Source organism: Punica granatum, chromosome 5 (genome assembly GCF_007655135.1).
Source record: "Punica granatum isolate Tunisia-2019 chromosome 5, ASM765513v2, whole genome shotgun sequence".
Lineage (NCBI taxonomy): Eukaryota > Viridiplantae > Streptophyta > Magnoliopsida > Myrtales > Lythraceae > Punica > Punica granatum.
The window spans coordinates 9791164-9810117 of record NC_045131.1 but is presented as its reverse complement, the minus strand read 5'-3'; the positions used below and the strand labels follow the sequence as shown (position 1 = coordinate 9810117).

General features: G+C 38.4%; 2 protein-coding genes across 2 annotated transcripts; both read right to left on the bottom strand.

The window, feature by feature from the left end:
- Window positions 1–2861: 2861 nt before the first annotated feature.
- LOC116208739 (inositol phosphorylceramide glucuronosyltransferase 1) lies at window positions 2862–7310 on the bottom strand. Its single transcript, XM_031542288.1, has 10 exons — window positions 6910–7310; window positions 6433–6553; window positions 5851–6036; window positions 5377–5540; window positions 5082–5189; window positions 4474–4611; window positions 4248–4385; window positions 3804–4089; window positions 3572–3695; window positions 2862–3282 (listed from the first exon to the last, which is right to left on the bottom strand). The coding sequence occupies exons 1-10, from the start codon at window positions 7177–7179 to the stop codon at window positions 3141–3143; spliced, it is 1677 nt and encodes a 558-aa protein (XP_031398148.1). The 5' UTR covers window positions 7180–7310; the 3' UTR covers window positions 2862–3140.
- A 2255-nt stretch (window positions 7311–9565) lies between these two features.
- On the bottom strand, window positions 9566–18943 carry LOC116208049 (probable inactive ATP-dependent zinc metalloprotease FTSHI 5, chloroplastic). Its single transcript, XM_031541253.1, has 19 exons — window positions 17885–18943; window positions 17082–17553; window positions 16577–16777; window positions 16200–16493; window positions 15814–16083; window positions 15493–15582; window positions 15284–15415; window positions 14339–14512; window positions 13726–13847; window positions 12995–13196; window positions 12355–12483; window positions 11874–12056; window positions 11525–11644; window positions 11228–11413; window positions 11038–11112; window positions 10714–10773; window positions 10496–10603; window positions 10310–10390; window positions 9566–10078 (listed from the first exon to the last, which is right to left on the bottom strand). Exons 1-19 carry the CDS (start codon window positions 18802–18804, stop codon window positions 10010–10012), a joined length of 3888 nt encoding a protein of 1295 aa, XP_031397113.1. The 5' UTR covers window positions 18805–18943; the 3' UTR covers window positions 9566–10009.
- Between the last annotated feature and the right edge of the window lie 11 nt (window positions 18944–18954).

The window sequence follows — 18954 nt, the reverse complement described above, 5'->3', positions numbered from 1 at the left end:
GGAGATCCTTTATCCCCTTATTTATTCGTCATTGTCATGGAGGTCTTCTCGAACCTTTTGGATACTACTGCAGTTGAAGGTAGAATCAGTTTTCATCTAAGGTGTAAGTCTCTAAAGCTGACCCATTTCCATTTTGCGGATGATTTGTTTTTATTCACAAATGGCTCTAAGGAGTCTCTCCCTGCTATTTTGAATTTGTTGAATGCCTTTTATAATTGGTTTGGTCTAAAACTGAATCCTTAGAAATCAGAGATTTTCACGGGAGGCATTAGTGAGGAAAATGTCTCTAAACTGCTATCTTGTTCTGGGTTTAAGAGAGGTACATTACCTGTACGATACTTGAGGCTTTCTCTTGTTTCTGGAAAGTTCTCTTCGAAGAATTGTGAGGCCCTGACAGAGAGAATCGTGAAAAGAATCAAGACTGGTCTGTGAAACACTTGCCTTATGCAGGTAGGGTGCAGTCGATCAACTCTATACTCTTTAATATGACCAGCTATTGGTGTTCCCACTTCATTCTTCCAAAAAAAGTCATCAAATTAGTACAACAGAAGTGCAAATCATTCCTCTGGAAAGGCCTAGAGCAGCATACATGTAAGGGCAAAGTCAGCTGGGAAACGGTATGTCTATCAAAGACTAAGGGGGATCTTGGTATCAAGGATCTAGCTTTGTGGAACAAGGTATGTGTGTTAAAAAACTTATGGTCTCTCATAGTGAGTTTTGGATCTCTTTGGGTGGCTTAAGCTACAAAATACTTAATAAAGGCCGCAGTATTTGGTCTTTACGACTATCTGGTGAGTGTTCATGGAACTAGAGGAAACTTATGCAGCTTCGAGCTTTAATGTTTCCTTATATCAGTTATAGAGTTGGCTAAGGTATGAGTGTATCCTTTTGGTATGATACCTGGCTACCAATTGGACCATTGATTAACTTTTGTTCCAGGGGGCCACAGTGCTTCCCATCACTTAGAGAACATGCAACAATTAGTGCAATTTTGGTAGGGGGTTATTGGCACTGGCCGAGGAGTTCGGATTCGCAACTTGCTCTGATTTGGGATCTGGCTACAGCAATTGAACTCTCCAATCAGAATAAAGTTATATGGACACCTCACAAATTTGGGCAATTTTCTATATCCAATTACTGGAAGTGTCTAAGAACTAGGGGATCGAAAATGGAATAGAGGAATGCAGTTTGGTTCAATGAACAGCTTCCTCTATCTTCTTTTATAAGTTGGCTTTGTGTGCATAATAGGTTGGATACAAAGGACTGGTTACTAAAATGGAGGATTTCGCTTGCTGCAGCTGAATGTGAATTTTGCAGTATACAGTTGGAGACTCATGATCATCTCTTTTTTGAATTTCCAATTACTCAAGGAATTTGGAGAAGTCTACTAGCTCGAATTGGCTTGCACAGATCTACTGTAGATTGGAATACGAAGTTCTGTTGGATCTCTTCTCTCTGTGGCAAGAAGCTAGATGTTATCTATCTCAAGCTTCTTTGGACTCATTACATATATTGCATATGGAAGGAGAGAAACTTTAGGATCTATCAAAAGCAAGTCTCTTCACCAGTGATTATAGTTCGAAAGATCGTTGCAAATGTGCACGCGAAGTTATTTGTTCATTCTTGATATAGAATTTCAAAAATCGGTGTATTGTACAGGTAGAAGGCTAGTAAACATACTGATATAGAATTTCTCAGTATTCTTAAGGTAACGAGGACAACATCAACATCAATGTCCAGCGATTTAATGGTTAAAGCTTGAGTTAATTGTCTCGACGTCTTAGATTCAAATCACTCGCACAACCACGTTTCTCTTTAGAATAAGCCTATTCTAGCCGATGCAATGGGTACCTCTTCCGTGATGCATTGCTTCCTGTGAGGATAGCTATGTCAGCCAAACCTATTTGGGCCCAACAGTGCGAACATGACTGCCCACTAATTAAAAATAAAAAAAGATTAGATTAAAGACAATCACTTTTATTTTTTTCAAAGAAAAGGTAAAATAAATGACGGTTTTGCTTGAGAATTGACTATTGTTGTTCTACAGGATAAACATTTTATCCTTATAAGCAGAAAGTGCTCTCATTAGATTGGAATGGTGGGTGTGGCGGCTGGGGCCTAAAGGGCAAACAAATTATTTAGGCAAATAATGAAGTGGTCCCATCCCATGCTTATCGATTAGATTAGAGGGACCAACTTATTATATTTCTTTTGAAAAAAACAATATCTATATCGGTTTGCTACCATCACGGAGGAGGACGGGACGATCCCCTCTCGAACCGTTTACCGTAATTTTTCTTTTCTCACCGGAGATCCAAGAGCGTCCACCCTGGGACCATACAAGACTATTTGCAATTCCTTTCTCTTGTCATCTCCACTTGATAGCCGACTTAGAATTAATTAGTTTGGGAGTGCGGTAGGAAAATGAATGAGTGTTCTTTTACTATATTTTGAGTAGAAATGTATGGTTAAATATTTCAAAACACATTATTTTAATTAATTTTAACAGTTACATACATGCTTTTGATATTAATAGATTCTTATAAAAAAATCCTTATTTTTCGCCTGAAGCATTTACTACTAATTGATAAAATATTTTAGAATTATGATTTTAATTAATTTTAGCTATTACAAACGTCAATTTTTTTTTCTAATGCATTACTACATGCTTATACCAACTCCTGCTTATTCTTTGCGTCCAACATTATATTTCATTGCAGAAATTTCAAATTGTTGCCTCTCAAATACTTCAAATAATTCGAAATCAATGCTTATTTTTTATGGCACTCTCAGACCAAGTCTTACGAAACTTCCGGATATCAAGATGGTCCAAATACGAAGCCATACGCAGACATTGCTCGGAATGTGAAAGAGGAAGTGGATCTTTCCATTGATAGAGAACTAGAAGAGGACAAAATTGTCAGGAAGCAAAAATCAAGACCTACAACAATCGTCTCCAAAAATAATATTACAACAGACCCTCTCTTAACGAGGGCGGTTCTAATCAAGCAGCAATCGTTCCCTCGATTATATTCTACACACGAATCATGCACATCCTATGCGATAACACTATATTACAGTCGTCGGTAAAAGAAAACAAGGCCGAGTTAAGATGAGGATGAGCTTTACCGAGTCTCCTATTAACAAAAGAAACAAATGCTTCTTCCCCGCGTTGTGTCCCGGTCTTCAAAGCCTCTGATGAAATACCGAATCGCGAGGTGCTCTGAAGCGTAAGTCATGAAAGAGGCCAACACAATGCCTCCCGCAACCATCAAACCCAACCTGCAGGAAGCACACCTTAGATTGTTCATTGTCCAAATCCTCGTTGCCTTATTGTAGGCCATAGCAGAAACTGAGACTTGATTATTGCATGATGGCTAGATTCTAACTGGATAAGAAGGATTGATAAGCATCGAATCGATATTAACAGTTGATTGGGAGTCTCATCACAATTAATGTATAATTGAAAGCAACCAACTAATAGGTAAGGTTGGATCAATTTATTTGAAGCCAATTTTGCCACTCCTGACGCCCCAGCTAAAAAAATTTCTCTTCATGAATATGTTATTACCTCAAGAAGAGAGCAGTGATCCCAAAAAGACAGGGTAAAGCAGGGGCAGCTATAGAAAGAAACACCATTCCTAACCCGTAAAACCATGTAGCTGCATCACAAGCCAAAGCTTGTTTCTGATGACCTGTGAAACCAAATGGGACCCATGAAGTAAATCAACATTCAAGAAAATAATCTTAAACCATCATATAATGATAACAAGCAAATTATATCTATATCTGCATGAACGAACCTTTCCCGGAATCATAATCAGCGGAATCAGGACGAGAAGAAAAGGCCCCCATTTGAACTGCCGATGTCTTTCCCCATCTATAGACTAGATGGAGATAACCTCCAAATAGCACAAAGAAAGTTGCATATGTCCACTCGTACATCAACAGCAAACCAGTCCACGGCATTACTTGCCGAGGCACAATGGCAAGAGAGACCAAAAGAGCCACCAGAGCAGCAAAGAAGCAGATGAAGATAGAAATTCCACCCAAATATGCAGGGACCTTGGACAGTGAACCAGTGGAAAACTGTTCATCAAAACAACAAAAGGTCCGGTTAGAAAAATATGATACTGATAATTGCAATTCTATAACTACGAAATAACAATCCAAAATTGCAAAATCTGATGTGCTAAGAAATAATTGAAAAATCTAGTACAGGAACAACATGCAAATGGGAAATAAACCTGCTGATTGCCATTAATGGCAGAATGAGTAGAGACACTAGTATATGCATAGGCTCCATTACATCGGATTTTGTAAAAGAGATGTCTAATATGATCACATAATGAACTCCTACAGATGGATCCAAAGAACTCCCTCGCCTGCATCAAAAAGAAGAATCTTGAGATAAAAAAACTGCTCTTTCATTATGACATGAAAAGAGAGGGAAATGGTAGTTTCTTATCCCACCTGAAGAAAAGAGCGATAGTAACAGAATAGAAGCACGCAAAGTGGTAGCAGGAAAAGCAACTTCACTAGAAGCTCATCGTTGGGATTTCTTCCACCTCCAGTTCCAGGAAGGGTATCTTCAAGTTTTACCCTCACATTCTGCAGCATCCAAAAAAATACATATCAACTAAATATCCCATTAAAGATATCATCAGATGTATGAGCTCACAGGCGTGAAACAGCGATTGAACCATATTGACAGTGCACCCTACAAAAGATACATAAACTCCCCCCCCCCCAAAAAAAAAAAAAAAAAACATGCTGGAAAACCATCACATATCATGAAAGGGCAAGAGACAGAGAATTACCAGAAAAAGAAAACAGATCTATCAGTGGACTGGAAGGAAAGAATTACAAAATCTAACAGATATCAATTATTGAAAAATTGAAAGAGAGAAGGGGGGGGACCCCGCCACAACAATTACTACACTTAGGATAATCAGAACAGTCATTTGCTCGTATAACAGCTACTTAGAAGTGACTCCTGAGGTCCATGTAAAATAAAACGAAACATAAGTTCCCATTTATAGGACTTCTAAAGGAATTATGAGCCAATCAAAAAAGAATACCTGCCAAACATCCACAGGTTTCAAAAGCCAAGATGTCCACCAGTCCCAAGGTTTCAAGGGCCCAAGTGTATAGTGAATTACGCGGAGCTCTTTCTCATCTACCATCCACTGCAGATAAAGTTATGACTCTCAATTATTTAAAGAAAAAAAAATTCACATCCCTTAATACAACAAAAGGACATCTTGAAGCAAGTCTCGGTAGTCACCATACAAGACAAATTTCTGAGAAAAAATCACTGTACTCAGGCCATCATATAATGGTAACATACTTCAAATAATATTCAAATCTTGATACCTTGTTGGCAAGCATGTAGAGACCAACATCAGCATTATATAGAGTCGAAAGCCGCTCCATCTCTGGAACTGGTCGGGAGTTCAGCACCTCCGGTGGTAAATTCGGCTCAAAAACATGTGCATTGGGAAACTCAGGGTAGTACGAATTAAGAAAACCCTGATCCCCTGTTGAGTGAAACATGTGAGACAAGCGCAAACATCTGTATCGACTAAGTAGACTTAGGTACACAGCATGAACCCCCCTGCATGCTCAAATAAGTCTATATAGAAAATGACAGACACCCGAGGCACTTCTCTTTCAAGGTACCAATTAAGTGTAATGCTTATGTGCGTTGAACATATTTCCCAAAGAAACTGCCTAACTTTGCAACAATCCATAACTTCATCAAATGCAGAAAACAATTTCTAATATCATATAAAAATGCATGTTTACGAGTATAAGCTACTATCAACATCTGTTAGAGGGTTGTACTACCTCCAGTATACGAATACAGAGTATTCACTTTGGCCATCATGTCTTTGAACACAGTATCAGACGGTTCCACTACCATGACTCCGGAGTTAAGCCGTTCCGAATGTTTCAAGTTAGCACAAAACTTTCCGCATTTAAAAAGATCCTCAATACTCTGAACCACGATAGTATCGGCGTCTAAATATACAACTGCATAAAAAATGTTACAGTCACATCAGAGGATGTATTTAAACGCAAAGCACATCAGCAACATGAGGAATGCTGCATGATCAAGCAACCGAATCTTCCGAGCATTAATGAGGTCAGTTTCACTGCGCCAAACCATAATATGAGCATATGCCTTCTTTTCCCCAAATCGTAATTGGAAATCCATAATTTACTATTTGGTACAAAGGAGAGCCAGAACATCAATTAGGCATAAAAACTCGAGATTCCATCGGCCTCTCAACTAGACTTTCATGGACGAAGGATTCCAAAACTAAAATTCAGTCCTCCTGGAATCTACTCGGGTTGATACTAAGACAATCTCCGAGCTTCAGAACTTTGCCGAAAACTAATAATAATGTGGAAAATGCCATACTTTACCTTTCTTATAGTTAGTCATGTTAAAGATTTTCAGTTTGGTGTAGACACCCCAAAATCTCTTCGGCCGCACTTGATTTGGATTTGCCAGCAAGCTGATCTTCTCCACTATCCAGCCATCAGCCTGCACAGCATTGGACAGACCACCACCCAACATCAAAATGCAAACTAGCGAAGAGTAAACAAAAGAATTCTAATCATTTGGATTGATACATAAACTGTCATCTCATTTTCAACAAATACAATAAATGTTTAATTTCCCACCACCTGAAATTACCTCGACTTTCTCGAAAATTAAATAGGTTGTCCAGTTAAAGTGAAGTTACCATCTACTTGTTCACTATACAATCAAAGCTTTGAGCCTTTTACACTAAAAGCGATGCTAAGGTGGGAAAAGTTACCAAGAATAAGAATTCGATCAAATGATGAGCTAATTATGAATATACTAAGGATCCTGATTCATTTATTTGGTCTATGCACCTGAAGGAGCTTGTTGGCGTAGTCGGAGACGCCATCGGATACCAAGACCACCATGTCCTTAGTGGTCCCGGTGTCACGAATCGATTTCCCCAAAACCCTAACTCCCAGCAAGAACTCATCCCCGTAGAGGAGCGTGACGTACGCCTCCCGGCCTCCGCCAGCCGATTTGGATCCGATCGAAGCTCGGAATTGCACCGCGAGGCACAGGAGCAGCAGCAGCAGCAGGGGCAGCAGGGGACGGGCGTTCCTGCCCCGGAGGAGGACGTTCATCGAGAAAAAATTGGAGCTAAATTCGGCGGATTTCTCGAGAAAATCCGGCTGGGGAGGAAGGGGGAAGGGGAAGGGGAAGGGAATGTAGGAAGAGATTTGAATTGAATCTCTCTCTCTCTCTCTCTCTCCCTGACGCCACTCTTGACCAATTTTTGCTCGTTGGATGAATATTCCCATCCGTGATCGTGTGGGGGTGAGCCTACGTGATGTTGCGTGGAGTCGCAAATCAGCGGCTGTCGCTGGCGGGAATCTGCAGTTAAAAGCCAGATATTTCACGCTCCGTTTGGTCTTCAAGTATAAAATTTCACTCTATCAAATTTCAATTCTATTCTTCTTTAAATTCAATGCTGTAATCGTTACTATCTTACGTTTTTTTCTCTATTTAATAATAATTTTTCACTCATATATTTTCATAATTATTTTTATAATTAATTTTTTAATAATAAATTCACATATATATATACATACATATATATATTCCCACTTATTCATATGTTTATAATATTTACAATCATTACATAAAACTAAGATAAGTTGGACCATGATCCAACTCGATAACCAAACGCAAGCTCAAGGATTTATTTATCAAATTTATATAATTTATATTTATTAGTAAAATAAATAATGGAATGGCCTGAAATATTTATCATTGATAATATATATATATATATATGTAACAATGATGCGAATGAGAAACAAAATAATAATTAATTAATTAATTAAAATTATGAGAATTACTTTGTGTGATTAATGTTCATTTTTATTCATTTATTACTCTCTTTTTTTTTGTACAGTCATGACGTCTCAAAGCGAAAAGCTTAAAATTATTGTGTCTTTTAAGTATAATAGATCTAGATGATAGGCCCGCGCAACGCGGGGGCTGGTAACAATAGTATTATAATGAAGTATGATATTATTAAAAAGTCAATTTTTTATTTGAAATGTTAGTGAATATAAAATATATCAAAACGCCTATTGTTAGTATAATATCAATAGTATTAAATATGATCCATCACGTGAAATAATAGAAAATCATAACCAATACTGACTTGATTAATATTTTGCGTGAAGTTTTATCTTCTACGATCTTCTCTTGCTCAACTTTAAAGTAGGAAATCGAATAGGAAGAACATGAATATGGATAAAACAACATTTTATACATTTTCAAAATGTTTTTCATATTTTAAATTGATACAAATAATTACAAAAGAATTCAAAAAGTTTATGTAAAATAAAAGTTTGTTAAAGAGATAGAATTTTGATATTCTATGATAAAATGACACCATAACATTTCACCATTTGTTGCATTTTTATGGGTCGTCAATCCTAAAGTCACTCGATGACTTTGTCATACACGACGCCTTCATATGCGTTAGCTTAGACTTTATAATTGTATATAGATATAGATTAGATTCTACATGCATCGCTTTGTTGTTTTGATTTTTATTACTTCTGTTTAGAATATTAAATTGCTAATTTTTTAAAAAAAAATTGGTTAGAAAAATTGGACGTCTCACTTTTTGCTAGTGATCTAGAAATGGCTAACGAGGAGAGCACATGCTTATGGACCCAACATACAACCACCTTAAGTTTTTAAGTTAAGGGAGATTTCCCAGTCGGTAATTGGATTGCAAAAAATGTTAGATCGTCATAGAAATATCAGATTTTTAAGAATGTTATATTGCCGTAGTCGATGAGAACATTATATTTCTTGAAAAGTATATGGTAATGTAATATTATGATATTTGATACAAAAATATATTGATATGGAAAAACATGTAATTTTACGATAATACTTTTATTATATACTTTTTTAGATGAATAAAATAATTGAAGTTAAAAATTGCAATATATATTTTCAAAAATATTAATTTTCATTTATTTAATATCAAATGCTTATAATAATAAAATAATAAAAATAATATACCCATAAAATTGTATTTATAGATTATAACATATATTTACTTTCTCGATTTTAATTTATAATAAAGTAAATATGACTTTGATTAATTAAAAAAATGACTATAAAAGAACTTGAATAAATTTTGGTTCGAGCGGTTTAATGCTTATTCTCCTATAACAAAGTCTCGAGTTCGAGTTTTGTGAATGAATGTATTCACACATATATATATATATATATACACGTCCCCCGTCCACCCACCACCCCCGGAAAAATAAATAAATGGTACCCAAGATGGAAGGGAATTCCTAGACTCCAAATTCCTTCAAAACATGGTAAAAGTGGTCAATTCATGGGAATCCAAGAATCTCACGATATTTCGGCTAACCAAACAGCCCCTTCTGGAATTGGAGTTGTTTGGTATAGCAGGACTGCATTGGGCTCTTCTTCTTTCATTATCAAATCTAGTGAAACACGGAAAATATGTCACCACTAAAATAAATCGCAATTTATCATTCACTATTTTCTCACGATTCCCATATGTTTCACGTAATATGAACTATTAAAAAGGCGATAAAACAAATGCGACAAGGAAAGTAAAGTAAGCTGCCTTGCAAGTAGACAGCAAAATGAACGCTCGAGATGTATATAATTGCTCGAGATGTATACAAGCGCAGAATACGGACCATACAGATTATTATGGCTGAGAAGGAAAAATTGGAAACCCCTCTTCTCAATCAAATCGTTCCTCTGTACAGTGTAGTTCACGTAGCATTGGCTCTGCTCGGATTTCTCCCTCATACAGAAAGATTGAAAATTCGAGAATCAACAGGTATTTAACTCGCAGAAGGAAAAGTTGGCTTCAACCTCTGCCGGCAAAAGAATCTTCAGATTTCAGTAATTTGCCAGATATATAGATAACCTTCAACACTAGGAGGGTGCACCTAAAAAAGCAGTTCCCGAACCATTCCCGCTATCGAGAAAGCTGCTTGAGACCGGCTGTAAAGGAGAATGTAAGACTTATCACCCGTACTTATTATACAAGTATAAAACTTCCTCTCTTTTTTTCTTTTTTTTTTTTTGGCCATAAGAATTTTGATCTTTCATGTAAGATCAGAAAAATCTTCAACTTGAACTCTATAATAAGTAATCAGTGAAAGGACGCACCCAGACACTGACGGCCAAACGACAATTTGGAGGGTAAAGCAAGCGCGAGAATGAGTAATTCACCTGTCTGTCAGAGACTTTTAAGAGGGAAAATGGCTCTTTCTCCCGAATTCCGCCATTTGCTTCTAATATTCTTTCCAAATCCTACCGACAAAATTCAAACAGATTAAAAGCCATCCTTCCCAAGATTGAGCAGCAGTTAGGAGTTCAGTAAACTAAATTTGCAATAAAGGCACTTCTACCAATTACCTTTCCAGTCAAAATCTCATATTCAAGCAGCTCCTCAACAATCTTTTCGAGAGCTCGACGGTTTTTCTGTAGCATCTCCTTTGTCTTGCAGTAAGCTAAATCATACATCTGAAACTAAGGTTTGTTAGTGGTAGCTTCATCTCCAATCATCAGAAGGATATCCACGAGAATTATCGGTGTTCATCTAATCTTAGTATATGCTAATGATAAATGCTTGCCTTTTCAACTTTAGCAGCCATCTCATATTCGTGGTTGTCCCCCATGCTCAGTGCTGTGGTCTACCAACGCATAAAACACTTCTCAATAAACCGAAAACTTGAGAATCGCCAAAATAATAGGCCTTTTGATCATTCAAATATATAGATAGCTGACTGTAAATATTTTCACAATGTAAAACGAATTCGACTCATTCTAGGACTGTCATAACGTAAATGATAACCAAAACAATCCGCTTCTCCACACCATAATATATTCTCAACAGCAGAGAAAGAAAAATTTAGCATGCAGCAACAGAAAAGGGAAAAGGAACAAAAGAGAAATACCGCTCCACTACGATAGTAAATCGCAGTACTGTCATCAGGGGCCCACCCATACTGAATTACCATCCGTGTAGCTATCTGTTACAAGTAGAAAGTGCTTATCGGATCTTGTGCATCTCAGTCCTCCACCATTAAGAATCAAAAGCAAAGAACAGTGTATACTTTGTGATAAGTAAAACATCTGAATACCGACCTCTTGTGCTTGCATTAGTTCCGAAGAAGAGAGAAAATTCTCTTCCCCGAAAGGAAGTAGGAGCTGAGCTGCAATATATGAACCGAAGCAAAAAACAAGTTTCTTCTCAAGGTAAGATCTTGATTCTGAGTTAGCATTTACAGAACCTTCACTCTTTGCCTTAGTGATCTTTGTACATCCAATTCCCTGCAGCAAGAGGTTTGAGCTGAGGTATTTTTTGATCCTAATGCCGCTATGCAAGGAAGATTACAGAACAGAGTGACCCAGAACATATAGAAAGTGGAGAAAATGATAGACCTGCCATGAAGATGGCTCAAGCCACAAATTGTCAACTACATCAAAGTTCGGTAATAGTAGAGCAATAAGGCCCCGACCAGCAGCCCAAACAGCATGCGGGAACTTTGTCTCCGTCGTCCACTGCAATGATATATAACTTAACAGTAAATTTTCTCAACGCATCTAAAGAGATGAATGGTTGAATAAAAATGTGCAGCCCTTAGGACTCCACGCATAGTCCTTAGGACTCTGTGTAGGACTGTTGAAAGATAAAAATTTCTCAGTGCCATGGAAATGGATACTGGTCAAGACTATTACTTGTTCCCAGAATAATATGCTGTTAAGGTAAATGAATGAACTTATGTCTTACGTCAAGTGGAGGAATTAGAAGCTCCATTCCATTGCTTATCTGACCATATGGTTCCATTAGATCGACAACATTCTGCAGATCCTCCTTAGTCAAAGTCAACCCAAGGTGATCCACAAGCATTCGGCTGACCTTCTTAGCAATACTGGTCTTTTGAATCCACTTGGGAACCATATGGCTCAAGGTCTGTAGGAAATGGTTAAAACTCATATCACCTACCAAGTATGGAATAGAAAAGGAGCACACAGACAATACAATGAGGTTTATTTTGTTGAAAAAAAAAATTCCTGGGAAGAAGTTAGGAAAAGTATGTATATCATCATAATAAAGAATAACAGGGGAATCAGATAGCAAAATTTTTTCTCAGCTAACTACATCGGAGCAAATCAATTTGGAAAATTGGTTCTGTTTTTCGATGTAAAGTTATATGATTTGGTAGTTGAATATAACTTGCTAATAATAACAAAAAAGCACTGTTTCTCACCGCAAACCAACTACAGTAGCTCATAAGTTCATCTGCATCCACAAATTTGCTCCTGAAAGCACTACCTTCCAGTGCTGCAGGGACAAGTTTCAGTTCAATAGGCCGCAGCAAGGATGTCTTCTCTGCAACCTGTAGACCGACAGTGCAAGATTTTTTTTTTTTAAAATGGAGTTTAAGGCCAAGTTTATCAATTGAGGACGAAAAGCAAAGAAGAATCTGATGACTTGAAGTTCGGGTCAACAGTATCACAGTATAAAAAGGCCATTTAGCAATTCACCAGATAACACCAGTATTTACTTTTATTGAATTGAGGTCTAATTGTTATGACTACACTGGAAAGGATACTGAACTAAGTTCTTGAAGGTTTTTTGATAAAACACTGAGCATGCCTGTCCATTGTAAAATCAACTAAAAGAATACCATCACGACGTTAGCAGCTCCTAAAAGCTCATTACTGAATATAGCAAATTTGAGGACGATAGTGAGTTTTGACTAAGTAATCTTCAAGAAACATAAAAGGAGCAAGATCTACCATAATCTACTGAGCTGTGTAAATTAACTGTGGACATCCACAATGAAAACCCTAAATGGAAGATGATCTCATATAGGGAGAAATGCAAGTACTTAATTAGCGCAACACCTTTCTCCAGTCCACAAAATCAATGAGATCATTGTCCATAGTTTCTTTAGCAGCAAGGTGCAGTATCTTTTCCCTCTCTGTTTGAGTTGGCCTCTGAAGGTGAAAAACTCTATCCATTCGCCCAGGCCGCTGTAAGGCCTCATCAATTTGTTTGAGGCTTCTAGTAGTAGCCATCAAGACAACCCCATCTTGTTTCTCAAATCTGCATACAAATAGTTCATAACACTGGAATAGAATTAGCTAAGGCTCATTTAAACCAGCTCCATAATGGCATAACTTCCCTAAGTTATTTAACTTCACGTAAACATCAATAAAAGATGCTTATTGAGCAACTTGTGGACGCCTCTATGGCAAGTGGAAAGAATGCAGAAAAGGATGGGCAATAAACCGAGGTGGTTTCACAGTCTTCAAATAGATCCAGCAGCCATAATAAGAAATGAAAAGCAGATTCTCGATAAGCACTTTGAAGACTCTATCCTTCTATTGTGCGTGGAAAATTGATAAAGGATTCTCTCACAATCACCGTTGACTTAAAGTCTTTACCAACGCCAAGATCAGAGTCATCGTGGATGTACAGATAGAAGAAATGTCGTGCTTAGCATTATCTAGAGGAAAGTTAAGAGAGAAACTTATATATTGAACTACATGTAGATAGAACTGCTTAAGGCATAGAAGCAGAGCGCTGCAGAATAAGTCAAACCCAAAAGGGAAAATATGGTGCTATTAATTACCCGTCAAGTTCTACAAGAAGTTGATTGATGAAAGCCTCATGGTCCTGCTTTTTAGTGTGAATAAACTTTCCACGGACACCAGCAAACAGGTCAAAATCCTCCACAAATATAATAACAGGTGCCTGTATGAGAGAAAAACAGATAAATAAGAAACAAAAAATAGTTTATGATGCAGGAAGGATACACCATATGGAAGTCTCTCTAAAGCTAGCTTTTTTTTTAATGAATTTTTCTAAAGCTAGATAGTCAAAGGCAGCAAATTGCATAAATTGTTGAAATGATAACCCAACACCACCAAGCCCTATGATTTTACGAGTGTGCTCGTTTTGCATCCTTCATCTAGGTCAACATTAGATAAATCTTCTACAATAATCCCCAGTTAAATGGTTGACTTGTAGCTATAGGGCCCTTCAACATAACAGACTGCAAGCATCCACCCACTCAACTGATTAAGTGGAATTATATCATGATGAAGAGGGGAGTTAATTGCAACATATATAAGGTAACAGTAATCAGAAGACCAGATTTTAAACTCTATCATAGACCAAAATCAGAACATTCACAATCATCTATTAAAAAGTATCAATCAACAAGAAGGATAACAGAGAGCAACCAAATCCCGAGCCGTCTGAAACAGCTCCCTAACATTTGATGCACTTTGGCCCACCCATAGTCCAGGCTCCAATTGCTGTGCTTCAACTTTAACAACGGGTACTCTTGCCTCAGCAGCTATAGCAAATGCCAGAGATGTCTTTCCTGTACCCCTCTCACCTACAATAAGAACACCCTGCAGCATGCACAGGGAAGCAAGGGAGCAGGCAAAACTAGATAAGTCACCAGACTTTATCCTTGAAGGGAAAAGATAATCCCAGCACAAGTAAATCATCCAACTTGAAGTGCAAACTCCTAACTTATCATTGAACCATGCTGAAGGTAAATCATACAACCGATATTTAGAGTTTCTAGATCATTAATTATGGATAATAAAAAGGTAACTTGGAGATTAATATGTTTGTACTATATAAAGACCCTTATGGTTAATTGCTCACACAAGATTGGCCATAAAGAAACTACAAACAATAAAACATGAGAGAGATATGATCTGTCAAACATCTAGGGAAGCTGGATTTTTAACTAATTCGAGAGTTTTAGTTTAGCTGCGTCTCATTAGTAGAGTGCAGTAATGAAGTTTACTTTGGATGGATGGTGATGTAAATATCTTTTTGATCAATGATTGTTTCACCATTTATCCAAAAAAAAAATCTAGGGAAGCCCAGAAAAAGAATAATAACGATGATGATGGTGATGGTGATGATGATGATGATGATGATATTTCCATGCAACTGCATATTTCAAAGCAACCGAACTCGAAACTGACCACATCAAAATACAATTTGTTTCATAAACATCAATTTCAACTATTCGGTCTGTGGGAGGCAAAACAGGAAAGGGAGGAGAGAGGCACTCGTAATTTATGATGCCCCTAACAGCATCTACATACATTAACAGGTCATCCAACAAAGAGAGCCATGCAGGATTTTCCATATTGAAAACATACCCGAGGAGCACGAGCACCCATTTCTTGAAATGCACGGGGATTTTGTAAAAACGCCACAACTTCATTGATCTCCTCTCTCATGGAATCAATACTAGCAAAGTCCTTCAAAGGTATAGGTGGATTTTTCACCCTCTGCAGACAACCCATGCATCTTAACCTATGTTGCATTAAGATCAATTAATGGAAAGCATTCAACAATGACTGCATACCTTCATTCCATCAAAAGCAGTTCTAATGGGATCTATTCCAGCCTTCTTCTTCCTTTTAATTTTTCTTACTTTATAGTTTAAGTATGCTTTCTGCAAGATAGCACGATAGAAAAGTGAGCTGCAGAACCTGAAGAACAGATTATTTTCCAGGCCAAGAAAAGATGCACCACAAAATCGGAGCTTATGCAAAAAGAAAAACAATTTGCTACCCAATATAATTATTAGATGTTTAAGTGGCATGCATTCAATATAAAATACAGCAGGAATTCCTGAATAAAAATTGGAAATAGAGTTATATCGGGAGCAAGAACAAAGTAGTACCACTCGCCGCAACTTCCGCAGATTTGGGTTTCTTCGTAAAGGTCCATATCCAAGAAGTCTTGGAACTTTTCTCCTCAAAAAGTGGAAAATATGAAACAACACAAATCCGTATACAGCACTTCTAATGATAAACCAGAAAAACCATCGAATGTCATCTGTTTTCCTGGATCTAAAACTCATTTCTGCCTCAGACTGCCATTTTAAGTACCATGTTGAGCCAACAGTTTGATCTATTTCCTCTGGCCATGCCATTCCCAACCGCATCCGGACCTGTAGAAGAAAATTATTGAGATTATCATGTCCTACCATATTAAATTAGTCATTTTTTTTTCGTTGAAGTAGATGAGTCATTTGAATAGACAAGAGTCGGGTCATAAAATATTTACCGGATAAGGGATTAGAAACTCCACCATAGGGAAAATAATCACCATCATTATGTCATCATTTATATCTTTAACTTTTTCAACAATCCAATCTCTAGCATACAATACAACTTTCGTCTTCCACAATCCAATCAAGCATTGGCGCGACAACCTCATTGCCAATAGAAACTGTTGCTGAAAATTCAATTCTGAGAGAGGAATCCACATAAGTTGAACAGCAGTAGGGATGCCGCAAGCGAGCATCTTCATGTAGAGACCATCAAAACCTCCAAAATCTTCAAATAGCATTTCAAATTCCTAGGATGAATATGTGATAATAGAAAAATAAGAAAAATCATATATAGGAGCATAAGAACAAGCTGCAAAGACAAAATAGTTACCTTGATATCGACATAATACTCCTTGGTATCTTCCTTAAGAGTGAGGTACATGGCACCCCAATCGTGCCTAATTCGTGCATTATCGACGAGCTTCTTGGATACAGCATAAGGCACAGCTATTGGGTCAATTTCCCATCGGTGTTTCTCTTCATTGTACCAGGTTTTTGACACCACTCTATCCCGATCTAAAAGTATTTGTTCCTGCATATTCCATTTATCTAAAACTGATGAGATTGCTATGACAAAATTTAAAGCAAATGCAAGTTTCTTCAGAAGTTATCTTCCCTATGGTGTTAGCACAGACCTATTACATGCATAAAAAACACGGTAAGCAGACTCATTTGGAATTACCGAGTACATGTACATATAATGTAAATGCATTGAGCCATGCACATAATTATGAACCCCAATTTGATGGGAGCACATCTAAGCACGCTGCAGATGCACATATACGCTATAAGTAATAGAGTAAAACTACAGAATAGCGTGGGCATATGAAGAAGACCTGTCTTTGAGCAACATATTGTTTCCCAAAATCAACATCTTCTAATAAATTTTTCTTGAGATCTGCCTTAACTTCCTCTCGCCATCTTTTCCACCCTTGATACAAGTGGAGGCTTATGGCTTTAGGAACCACAACCTCCTTGTCTCCAAACATCCACTTCAGCTCAATATCAGGAAAACCCTTTACAACCTCGTCAGATGGCACATTTACAACAAAGCGCTTTTCATTGCCAAACTTCTTCATATTTTTTCTTATTCGAGCCTCCAGGTCTCTCTGAAGCTCCCTGGAGTCCTTAAGGCCTTGCCTAATTTGATGAGCAAAATCCACTAACTCCTGATCAAAGAGAGGTCCAAATGCTTCAATTTCCATAACTTTAGGCAAAAGCATTTGTTCCATGTACTTCCTTTGAGCACTCTCCAAATCTTTCTGAATATCATCTTTAGAAAGCCTGGTAATTGAGCGCGCCGGTGCACTGCATGCAGATGATAGATTACGCTCGAGTAAGGTAAGGAAGGAGCACGCTTGTATGTAAAACACTTGAATGGACTAGTTTCGTTCAAAAAAATTTTGCACTAGAAAAATACTACCGGTTTAAAGCAGTGATTGCCATTGCTATATTGAATTGCAACAATCTTAATATACGCTGGTGTGGTTGAACCCAAGGAATACAGAAGTTCACTACTTCGAACTACGGCAAGTTTGACCAATCAACCACATTAAGTTTGAACTAACTATGCCGCATTTCCCCCATCAAGAACAGTAACATCACATGAGCCTTAATGAAATCGAGATCAACTGCTTACCTGTCAATGGTACTCTTGCGCCGCAACTCCACCTTGAACCTCTCTACCAATGCCTCACACTCCCTTTCAATGAAAACAATCTCTCTAACCCCAATGCTCAATGCAACCGTCTCTTTCCTCGATATCTTATCTTCGATTTCCGCAAGATGGTCCCAGATTCCATTATACTCCTCCTCCAATTTCCCTAACTTCTCCGCCACCCTCTCAGCTTTCTCCGTCTCCCCTTTCGCCACCATCTTCTCGTACCCCCGTTTCAGTCTCAGTGCCTCATCAATGATATTTTTCTCCGACCTCTTAACCAAACCCTCCTCTCTCTTCAATACCCTCAGTTCCTCGTAGAGATCTCCCAATATCTCGTCCTGCAGCTCTGCCTTCTTCGCCTTCACTGCCTTCATGGCAGCATCCAACCCCACTACACTCTCATCTCCCTTCTTAATCCCCTCTATGCATCTCAACACCCCCGAAACCGTCTCCAGCAACCTCTTCGTGCGGTTCGTATACTCATGCCCCTTCGAAGCAGATGAAAACTCCTCCACCGCTTCATTCAAATTCAACTCCGTGGCGACAGGAGCAGCAATCGCTGGCGCCTGAATTCTCCGAATTGGGGAGAAACTAACGGCAATGCAGAACAGCGCACAGGCAATGGGCTTACCGAGTTGTTGGAGGGTAGGAGTCGAGCTCTTATGAGACTCCAGAACCGGCTTTCTTCCATCTCCCGAGCATTCCGAGCTCCCATTGCGGTCCAAAGAGCAGAGTGTGCGGGAGAGGCAGGTGAACTTCACCCGCCGCGCGAGTCTCTTGGGGCATTTCGGAGAGAACAGCCCGCGGTGACCGGTGGGGAACGAACATAAGTAGAAAGGGGAGGTGTGATGAGGCTGGGAGAGGGAGAGCGCGGCGAAGGGAGCTGAGATGGAGTTCATGAGGTGGAACTTCGGGTACGAGATGAGTTCAGAGAGCAGATAGAGCAGAGCCCAGCTCCATGGAAACCGGTCCGACCTCCGGCGGGGATGGGGAAGGGCCGAAGAGGTTTATCTGGGATTTCTGAGAAGCGGAGGACGAAGATGACGAAG

Excerpts from the sequence above, each read along its gene's own strand:
- LOC116208049 (XM_031541253.1), bottom strand. The coding sequence starts at position 18,804 with ATGAACTCCATCTCAGCTCCCTTCGCCGCGCTCTCCCTCTCCCAGCCT. Across the intron at positions 15,416-15,492 it reads CTGCTTTTGATGGAATGAAG|AGGGTGAAAAATCCACCTAT; the intron begins GTATGCAGTCAT and ends GGTTGTCTGCAG. Across the intron at positions 11,645-11,873 it reads TTCTAATTCCTCCACTTGAC|TGGACGACGGAGACAAAGTT; the intron begins GTAAGACATAAG and ends ATATCATTGCAG.
- LOC116208739 (XM_031542288.1), bottom strand. The coding sequence starts at position 7,179 with ATGAACGTCCTCCTCCGGGGCAGGAACGCCCGTCCCCTGCTGCCCCTG. Across the intron at positions 5,541-5,850 it reads TCTGTATTCGTATACTGGAG|GGGATCAGGGTTTTCTTAAT; the intron begins GTAGTACAACCC and ends TTCACTCAACAG. Across the intron at positions 4,090-4,247 it reads CCATTAATGGCAATCAGCAG|TTTTCCACTGGTTCACTGTC; the intron begins GTTTATTTCCCA and ends TTTGATGAACAG.